The 10,632-nt window shown below is 40.5% G+C and overlaps 1 protein-coding gene across 4 annotated transcripts in view; it reads right to left on the bottom strand.

The window, feature by feature from the left end:
• Nucleotides 1–119: 119 nt before the first annotated feature.
• Nucleotides 120–10,632, bottom strand: part of LOC117249459 (complement factor H-related protein 1-like) — a 51,617-nt gene continuing 41,104 nt past the window's right edge. For 2 of the 4 annotated variants that reach the window (XM_078173180.1, XM_078173182.1), the window contains 8 exons: nt 4,562–4,648; nt 4,379–4,465; nt 4,247–4,282; nt 3,989–4,039; nt 2,625–2,786; nt 2,367–2,537; nt 920–945; nt 120–378 (listed from right to left, as the gene is read on the bottom strand). In XM_078173180.1, coding sequence (XP_078029306.1) covers nt 367–378; nt 920–945; nt 2,367–2,537; nt 2,625–2,786; nt 3,989–4,039; nt 4,247–4,282; nt 4,379–4,465; nt 4,562–4,648 — 632 coding nt within the window. In that variant the 3' untranslated portion in view covers nt 120–366. Of the gene's footprint in view, nt 379–919; nt 946–2,366; nt 2,538–2,624; nt 2,787–3,988; nt 4,040–4,246; nt 4,283–4,378; nt 4,466–4,561; nt 4,649–4,749; nt 4,813–5,228; nt 5,421–5,534; nt 5,715–7,043; nt 7,236–7,320; nt 7,478–7,534; nt 7,650–10,632 lie in introns of those variants that run through there. The other 2 variants (XM_033615133.2, XM_078173183.1) reach the window with 2 other exon arrangements.

Raw genomic sequence — 10,632 nt, 5'->3', positions numbered from 1 at the left:
AGAGAGTCACCAGTCACCTGTAACCTTGAACAGGAGACGCTGATATGGATATTAGATTGACTGATGAATTTGGGGCCCTTTGGACACAAAAACTTCAACACAATTTAGAAAGAACAGCGTTGAAACCTCAGCAGAAGACTTTATTGAGGCCTGCATGTCAATTACACACCATATTTAAATGTTGAGTTAATTTTTGCAGCTTTAAGCACAGCATTGCTTCTAAATGATGTAAGCAGATTAATATAAAAACACAGTGTGTAACAGCATAATCGTAACTTAGTCGTCTCTGAAAGGTTTCCAGGCTGTTTTCAGTCGGTGGTGAGCAAATCCAAAGGTGGCAGTTATCTTCCTCTTGGTGAAACAGCTTTAGCAAATGTCCTGGTGACGGGACAGAAACAATATTGTAAAATATAATATAAATAAATCACTGCATCGCTATAAATGTAAAATGAATAAACAGAAGTACTGTCAGCGTAAATATCTACTGTTTCTTTAACCCATTGAAACCTTCTTTTAAAAACATGGGAAGAAGGAAGAAGAGCAACATAAGGAGGAAAGAAAATTAAAAACAAGAAAATTTAAAAAAAAAAAAAATAAAGTTAAAACAAACTAAAAAGGAAATGACCTTGAAGAATGCTTAAAATTAAATAAATCAATAAATAAATTAATAAACATAGTTTTTTCCCCCTAGTTTGTTTGATTGTTTTTTTTCTACATCTAAAGCTATTAATTTTTTTGCAATTTTGGGACATTTCTGACCAAGTTGCTTATTGCCGATTTTTTATTTATTTATTTTTTTCATGTTTTTGAAAGGAATCGCATCAATTTGCTCAGGGTTCAAAGATTTAAATGCTTGTAAAAGCGATGTCGCCTCAGCTTTCGAATGGTTAAAAAGTAGGACACTACTTTTTACACTCACCCTCTTCAGGTCCCACCAGTCACAACCTGGAAAAAAAAATAGCATTAGCATTAGAGACTCAAGGCTGATGTTCACTTTGAACGATCACTGAACAAGCACCGTTCCCTCGCAGTGAAAGGATCTGAGAGGCTGGGCCACACTGCCTACCTCTACCTGTGCGTGAAGGCTACCTCGCTAAACTGCTGGTGTGTCCACACAGACAGCGTTGCTGCTGCGGCGCTACTCCCTGCCACCCCATCTTTCAATTTAATTTGCCTTTCGTAATTACCATCAATATTCTATAATTAAAGCCTTTTGTCAACAGATGAAGGGACTCTGTCCACAGATACGCAAGAGAGCATTAAATGTGAAACCATTAGGGGTGGGGGGAAAAATAGATACAGTATAGTATCGCGTCATTTTGCATAGCGATATTGTGTCGATACACGGATGCCACGAAGTGTCATCTTTTATTATGTAAATCATTAATCTTTGCAAATACACGTTTTAATACAACTTTTGGTACTAGAATAATAAAATCAACTGCTTTATCAGGCCACTAGATGGTGCTGATATTTTTTTCCTGGTGAGGTCAGCAGAGGTCTCAGTCAGGAGCATTTGGCAGGAGGTTCATCAAAATCTGAACACTTGGATTTTTTAAATGCAGAAGGAAAGAAGGAATTGGATATGACACTTGCGATTTGCAAACAGTGTCATATGAGACTAAAATACTAGAATACTATGAACATGAGGGCTCACCTCACATGCCGCCATCCAGAGATAGCGTTACTCATTGATGGGCAAGCTAATGCTAAACTTGCTCTGCCGAACAATCAACCAATGCTGGACACACTTAGGTCAACAAAACTACCATCCAACTCTGAGAGAGCAACAGAGAAGAACACAGCCAACGCCAACTTCACGTGCAAAGATCTGCGTTCATACAGCGCTGTTGAAAACCAAGGCTTTTGTTACGTGCTAAAAACACGTGAACCCAGGAATGTGACTCTGTCCTGACGGTTTTTCACAGACACAGCTGTACATAAGCTCTGCGTAAAGCTGAGGAATCTTTGAGTACAGCGGGAATGGTGGCATTAACTTGTGACATCTGGACTTCAAGGTCAGTGGATTCATATGTGACTATAACGGCACATTATCTCACAGACTGAAAGTTTATCTTAAGTTTTCCTTTGGGGAAATAATTTTCAGTTAGAAGGTAACAAATTGCATTTTATCGCAATATATTGTATTGCAGTGCTCAATATTGCAATAATATCGTATCGAGAGTCCTCTGGCGATTCCCACCCCTGGAAACCAACCAGTTAAAGGAAAATATTTATATATTTTTTCATGTCTGTGAGTTATTCTGTAGTGAAAGGTGCTGGCATGATGTCAATGTGATTATCAGTGGATCGTTTTTGCTGCTTGTGCTGACATAATTTGTAAAAAAGCTTAAAGTGATACTTACATCTGGAAAGTGTCTTTCTTCCATTATTGCAGCGAGCCACAGAATAATGAGTCGTCCACCATCGCTCCTGATGCACACATTCCAATCTCGCCTTCTCACCCTCTTTTATATATTTAACTCCAGCAGGTATTAATTCAGGATAGTCACCAGTGTCCACAGAACAGAAGGCAGCTGCACAAAAGGAACAATAAAAAAAAAAACTGTTAACTTTTTTCCAGCTACACTCTTTGACATCCTTTAGACTCGATTTGTTTTTACCTTTGCAGGTGGGTGTTTCTGACCATTTCCCGTTGCTGTAACACACCACACTCTGTGGACCCGTTCGTTTGTAAAATGCAGCACACTGGTACCTCAAAAACATTGGATTGTTTTCCACAACATCACCATTAGGAACTACGGGGTGATTTCCACAGGTCCTAACTGAAATAAAAAATAAATAAATAAAAAGGTTTATTGAAACAAATATGTCAAGCCGGTAACTTAAAATTTCGCCTCATATTATGATTCTCTCAGCTTTTTACTGGCTTCCTCGCTGACGGACCTAATCTCTCCCCACATCACACAATACTGTTGCCATGCCACGGCTGTAGATTCATCGCTGTAATTAACTAGTCAGAAATTGTTTTAAAAAATGAACAAACATTTTTGACCAAATAACTCTGAACTGACTCTTTGGTAAGTCCCGCCTCTGGATGCAGATTGGCCAATCATAACGTAGCATTGGGCCGGCTCAGACCAGGGTCAGACAACAACACAGCTGTGCTCCTCTAATGCAGTCGTGTCAGATTTCCTTTATTTTCAGGCTGGTTTTGTGGATTTGGAGCTAAATGTTGTGCCTGGGGCACGTCGTGTATTAATGATACTCATTACCTGGAGAGGTTGGAAAACAATATACGTTTCTTCCCTGTTCCAAAACCAAAATCAAACCCTGAAAAGTGTAGGGTTAGCTAGCTAGCTACTGAAGATATAGCCTACTGAATGTATACACATGCTGCTTTTGCTTTGTAATGATTATAACAGTGAATAAAGACCCACCCTGCTGTACAGGAACCAGTGAAGGGAAGCAGGGAAACTTTGCTGATATTCTACCAGTTGTGTGTCATCGCAGTGTGTTTGACTTCCCCCAGAGATCCACGCCAAACACCGTTCATCGACACACACTGTGATGACACACAGCTGGTTCAATATCAGCAAAGTTTGCCTTTATATTTATTGTGTTGTGTGGCGATCAGCAGTGATGTGGTGGTTCACTTTTACACTGTGATCTGTAGCCTGTAGTTTGTTATTTTAACCTGTAGTTGCTGCTGAGTCAGTTTGACATCCTGGATATATCCTTCAAACACAGACTGTAGACCCCTCTGTCTGCTTCTCTCTGGAATCACTGTTTCATTTTTTCAAAAATATGATCATATGTCTTCAGGGAGTGCAGTTAGTTACAGTGTGGGCTCCATGCTTACATCCATCACAAAGGGGCGGGGCTTAGCAAAGAATGCACCTGCCACATTGCCATTGTGAATGTTATAATCCTGGTTCAGCCATGTAAACCACTTTAGTTTTGAAACCTGGTGTAGAATTGAAGTTTTTTAGATTATGTAAGAGAAAAAATGAATCAACTTATTTACTTGTTGTGATCTGAAGTTGAGTCTCTTTCTCTTCGGAGCTGCTAGCAGACCCTGTAAGATACAGCGGACACACCAGTTAGTATTGTGTTTGTGTGTTAGTGTTTTTATGCAATTCTCTCAGAACGTCTAAACTTTTTTGCCGTCATGATCATGCTTCCCAAAATCTAAACATGTTGTCTTTGACAGAGGAAATGTAATTCTCTTTGATATTTAAGATTATATATTCTTCATTCAATGTAGATGTAGTGTGTCCCCCACCTGCAGATCCACCATGTCCAGTTCCTGGTCTGCTGCCTTAGTGGAAAAGAGAAAACACATTGGATATATGTATGGAGAGAGCCCACATCAATGGATTTATTCATTCATATTTAATACAGATCAATAACCTACCTCCACCCACAGGCTTTGTCCCACCGCCAGTAGATGTAGTGTGTCCCCCAGTTGCAGATCCACCATGTCCAGTACCTGGTCTGCTGCCTTAGTGGAAAAGAGAAAACACATTGGATATATGTATGGAGAGAGCCCACATCAATGGATTTATTCATTCATATTTAATACAGATCAATAACCTACCTCCACCCACAGGCTTTGTCCCACCGCCAGTAGATGTAGTGTGTCCCCCAGTTGCAGATCCACCATGTCCAGTACCTGGTCTGCTGCCTTAGTGGAAAAGAGAAAACACATTGGATATACGTATTCTATGGAGAGAGCCCACATCAATGGATTTACTCATTCATATTTAATACGGATCAATAACCTACCTCCTGTTCCCCCCACTTCAGAGCCACCCTGTCCAGTACCTGGTCTGGTTTCTCTTCCTGCGACTAAAAAGAAATGTCACAAATATATGGAATATTTTTACAGACCAAAAAGGAGGTGGTTTCCTTTAACGGAGCTCTGTACAATATTTGAGCATATCTATGATTCAGAGGTTGACTGCACACAGTTCTCAACATATTTTGGTGAAGGTAAACAGAAACTTTTTCTCGTTTACAAGAAAACTCCACAGGGCACCTTTAATTAAGTCACACTAAAACAATGAGCTGACAGCTGCTGTAAAGCTACGAGTCATACCTTTCACATATACACAAACTCATTTGATCCATTGTTGATTATAGCAGCTTTAAGAGCAACAAAATATTAAACATATATTGAATATAGAAAAATATTGATTAATCTTTAATGACAACTCATACAAAGTATCTTTATCACTTCATGTGTCAACACATTGTCCACTTACTGCACGTTGGGCCTGCACTCCAGTTTCCAGATATGCAATAGACTGACTTTTCGGTGCCTGCTCCATCTAGGGTGTATTCATCTTCACATTCATACTGCACTTCTGAATTTACAGGATACAGCTCCTTGTATGTCTGATGAATGATGACTGCATGGGGGATTTTAGGGGGCTCATCACATGCATGGGTACTTTCTGTAAATGAGAAGATAAATCATGAGCAGGGACAGGAGAAGGTAATTGTTGTCATTGGTGACATGGACATTTTTTAACAACAACATATTGGAGTAAGACATCAGACAGACTTACTCTCACAGACCGGCACAGAGGACCATGTTCCATTTATACATTTGGCTGTGGCGTCCAGGTCTTTGTAATCATATCCTTCGTCGCATGTTATCCTGATTGTTTGTTCGTGCTTATACCAACCATTTGTGTTGGCAGAGTATTTTGCGTTGGGGATAGTTGGTGGTATACAAGCGTTTTCGTCTGAGGAAAGAAGAACAAAACTAAAATCAACATGTTAAGACTTTTTATAATGATGTTTGTGAATTATGTTTTTTTAATTTAATTTTATTTATTTAACCTTTATTTTTAGTGCCTAAAATGACATACCCAAATTAAAATGACTGTAGCTTCTGAACCGCTCTGACTACATACATGCATGAGGTCTTGCCAGACAGAAAACTCTCTGAAGTTTCTTGTGAAAGTGTCAGAAACACTCTAGGTGATACAGAGACAGAGTAATGGGCCTCTGAAGTCAGTAAAAAATTCAAGATTTTGCCTAAAAAAAAAAAAAAAAAAGTTTTTCAGGATGAATAACTGTCTGTGGCTTCATCTGAGCAGGTAAATGACACTATGGGGCTGTAGGCACAAACATTGTACCTTATTGAAATCAGGTGTGATTATGATAGCTGATGTTGTTTTTGACACAGAAACACCATAAAATATCACCAAGTAAAGCCATATGAAACAATGTTATTTTTGAAAAGTCGAGAGCTTCCTGAATCCGGCAATACCAAACATCACATGATTTGATGACGTAGTGCGCCTGGGAGATACCATTTAACAGAGGAGGGGGGAGCGAGGACGTTGGCATCCTGGCGGAGTTAGAGAGGTTAACCAGGAACTCCCATTGAGACTGAAAATCTCTTTTACAAGAGAGACCTGGCCGAGGTAGTAGCCAATCGAAACACATTTAAAATGCAACAAATTTAAAATCTAATGCAAAAATCCACACTAAAACAGCTAGTTGTGATGTGAGTCAACGCACCAACGCAATTTTTGGGTAAACAGAGGTCTTCTCCAGGATGGCTTCGTGACGAAAGGAGGCAGTAAACTCACTATCGATGTGCCAGGGGTGCACACCCTATTTTTTATGTGTGCTTAACTAATATTTACAATACACATGTTGGCTCAGTGCCATGTGAAGTGGCAACACATTACAATCAGGGGGCCCCCTCACCCAATCCTGCTTAGGGCCCCCAAAAGTCTTGGGCCGCCCTGAGCAACAACATTACATTTGTATTTTTATCATGATTCAAAGTCGAGTGAACGAACTTTAATATTTTATTCGTAGGTTTACAGTATTGTATTACATTTGACATACAGGCACCTTTAAAACAGCACCATCATGCAGGTATGTGAAAGCCATTTTCATGGTAGCTGATTCCTATGTTTTCATTAAATCTGTTTACCTTTTGTTTTCATTTTATCTTGTATGCATTCTTTGCAGTGTGCACAACTCTTTACAACCACCTTGAATTTAAAGGTTTCAAAGCCCCTTCAGACAATCAGACATAGTTATGAAACACTCACCTATACATTGTGGCTCATGGGACCATGAACCATTATGACATGTGCTCGTTGCCCACCAACCCTCCACTGCTGGTTTCAGTCCGTCATCACAGCCATAACTGAGCGTCATTCCATGAAAATAAGCTTCTTTTTCAGGGACCAAATAACCACCGTTCAGACGGGGAGCGCGACAAGGCTGAGCTGCACTTTGTGCTGAAACACAACCACAAACAAAAGCACATATTAAACACATTTTCAAATTAAAATGTCTCTATGTGACAGAATTGAATGCTCTTACCATTCAGTACTCCTGGAAACCAAACCAGGAGAAATCCAAGATATCTCACACACATTTTGTCAGGAATTAAATCGCTGAGGACAAAGCAGAGTGAAGAGCCCAGTTCACATATAAACCAGTTAATAATTGTAGAGGAAGTTAGGAAATAGTAAACATTACGCTGGGTTACTGTCATCCTGCTGGACACACAAATGTACAAACAAGCTTTGTGTACTCTGTTCAGATGAGTCAGTGTCTTGATCAAATCAGGTTCCTCACAAATTTTCCTCATCGCCTTAATCTCTTTTTCATGTTCCTCGGGTCATTTCTGAGCAGTTTTTGTGGTGTGGCATGACACATTGTCCTACTGGGGGGGGGGGCACTGCCACTGGGGAGTTATGTTGCCATGAGGAGGTTTGCTTGGTTCGTGGTGTTTGTGTGGGTGGTGCGTGTCAAGTGGTATCCACGTGAATGCCAGGACCACAAGTTTCCCAGCAGAACACTGCATTGCAACAAGATGATCAATATTATTAACTCCACCTGTCAGTGGTTTTAATGTTTTGGCTGATCAGTGTATCTAAGATGAGGGTAAATGATAATCTACAAAACACTGCTCTTGTTATGTGACGTTTGTTGATTTGTTTCAGAACAGCCCCAAATGATTAGTTTTCTAGACAAATCTATGACCCTGTTTACAGTCCAGATTTCAAATTGATTTCCCGGACGGCTGTGATCAGAGGTCAGCATGATGAGATAACGACGCACAGTCTGATGACACGCTTCAGAGACAGAAGGGCAGGCTTCAGAAACAGATGTGAAATTTTGTAAAGATACGTTCAGTCATAAAGCAAACATAAACACGGCATCCTGTCCCATATACGTTCTTCGTCATGTGATATTTACCTTGTGGTCGCACAGTTTGTCTTTGAGTTCCAGCTCAAATGCTGGTTGCCATCTGCTGGATCCCCATGTGCTCTGCATTGTGTTATTCAGTCCTACAAATCGGGCTTTTTAATGGAAGACATTTTGAGATGTCACAGTAAAGCACAGGTACGAATAATAATGGCTGAATTCCATTTAGCAGCTTTAGTTTGCTTGCTCACTGTCCCACTGCCATGGCTTACTGGGACACTTCAATACAACAGAGACATTGTTAAAGTCCCCCTCCACTCAAGAATGTGTTCATGTCTACTGAATGTCTGACTTTGACTATACTGATTTGTTTCCATGCAAAGTTTCTCACCAGAGAGATGTTTTCACATTCCTGTACTGATGGGGGTGATGTCTGTGCACTTCCCTAAAATCTGAGACTCAAACGTCAACACACATATCGATGGTCGATCATAGGGTTTCCGCGTTGAGATGCAACGTGCAAGGTACCCTGAGTGCGTTGGTTGTTGACGTTCTGGGACGCTGTGTCTTCAGCCTGTTACATGCATTGTCGTCTTTCAAAATACACTTTGGTTTTCACAGGAAATGTACAGCTTGCATACAGTCTCTTTCAAAGTAAAACGCAATGTCGGTACAACACGACAAATTACATTTTTTTTCCTTCAGCAACAATCACGCGTGGTTACATTCTGCCAACATGCACATGGTTGGGTTAAAGAAAAAATAATAATAACAGGGTTTGGTCTTACGGGAAGCGAACACCGGCCTCCCGGGTGAAAGTCAATGGTTGTTGGACCCATTCACCACACCTACTGCCCACCCTACTTGGACCTCCACCAGCTTAACTTTCGTTGTTGTCCCACGTTTCCTCCTGATTCCACCAGCTGCTTATCATGCCGATGTGAAAGTATGGCTTTTTTGTCTGTGTCTGACGCTGCGAGTCCCTGCCCGAGTCCCGGTTTTCGACGACTTAAAGAGTGAGACCAGGTTGCAACCATATGCCTATGATGTATAAAAAGGCTTGGATGCAGAGGGGACTTTGATAATTCGTTTGAAGATAGATTAAGGAAATAAAACAATAATTGACAAATGAATCTATCTGTTGAGAATATCCCACAGTGTGTTTCTATTTAGTGACCTGTCACAGTTTTTAGAGCAGGGATAGTGCCAAGATTACAATTGTAAAACAAAAAGTTTCAATAAATCTGTCACATAATAATGTGTGTTTTGTAGAAATGTACGATGCCAACATTTTTTCTGGTCACTAGGTTGGGTCATGAAGCCCAAATTACTTGATGCTGAATTAGATAACGTGCCCTCTTGGTCTGATCTGACTGATAACATTAAATCAAAAATGTTACAAACTTGGCTCACAGTTTGCAACAAAAGAGAGTCTACACAAACAATTTAAGGTAAAAAGGTGATTTATTTAAGTAAACCTACTTCAAAATAAGAAGTAAAGCATGTTGTCGTGTCGTGAGTCAGTGCTGTCAGTGTGTGTGTGTGTGTGTGTGTGTGTGTGTGTGTGTATGTGTATGTAAAACAGAACAAATGAACCAAAGGCAAACCAAACTACACCATGTTGGCCATGTGGCAGCCAGCTGCTCAGTCAGAGGGAGAGAGAGAGCAAGCTGACAACTGAGGCCTTTTATCCACCTTATTTTCACACACGGAAGTAAATAGTGATCACCTTCCGTTTTTTTATGCGTGACTTCCGGTCAGCTGCTTTCCCTCATGCTTTCCCTTACCGGAGCTAACGGTGCAAGCTAATTTTTTTTCAATTTTCAGTTGTTTATGTTAGTCAATCAGTTAGTTAGTTAGTTAGTTAGTTAGTCTGTGTATTTTGTATAACGTTAGATAACTGTGCCCACGTTTCCGTTATAACGGAAATTTATTCCCTCTAAACGCGAATAAATCGCACGTCAATCATAAACTATGAACCAAAAAAGCACAATCTATCCCGAGTGAGACAAACTGCTTGATCCCCGTCTCCAGTGTACCAGCAGAGAACCTGCAGAATCGAATCAGCGAAAAAACACACCGGGCTAAGCCTCTCTACCTGAGCAGCTGAAGCTGCGGCTCGCACCCTCGACACACAGACACACAGACGGTGCTTCTGCATGCCAGCCACACGTGTGCGCAACTGTGAGAAATAAATATGTGAGGTGTACGCTGCTTTTCTATCCTTTTTTTCCCTTTTCTTTCTTTCTTTCTTTCTTTCTGTCAGCGACATACACTCCTAACACAGGACGGGTTGTTTTAATTGACTGAGTTGATCATTAAGCCATAGTGATGCGCGGATCGGCTCTGATAGCACCTGAATCAGCATGTACGCATCAACCATCCAGCCGTTACAACATGATTGAGCTAGCAAAGCAGTTTTGTGTTGCTATGTGTGGTATTTATTCAGTTTTGGGAAATCACGATGTCTAGAAAGCATCA

Source organism: Epinephelus lanceolatus, chromosome 12 (assembly GCF_041903045.1).
Source record: "Epinephelus lanceolatus isolate andai-2023 chromosome 12, ASM4190304v1, whole genome shotgun sequence".
NCBI lineage: Eukaryota > Metazoa > Chordata > Actinopteri > Perciformes > Serranidae > Epinephelus > Epinephelus lanceolatus.
Note: the sequence above shows the minus strand (reverse complement) of the source record. Positions and strands in the feature narration are given on the sequence as shown.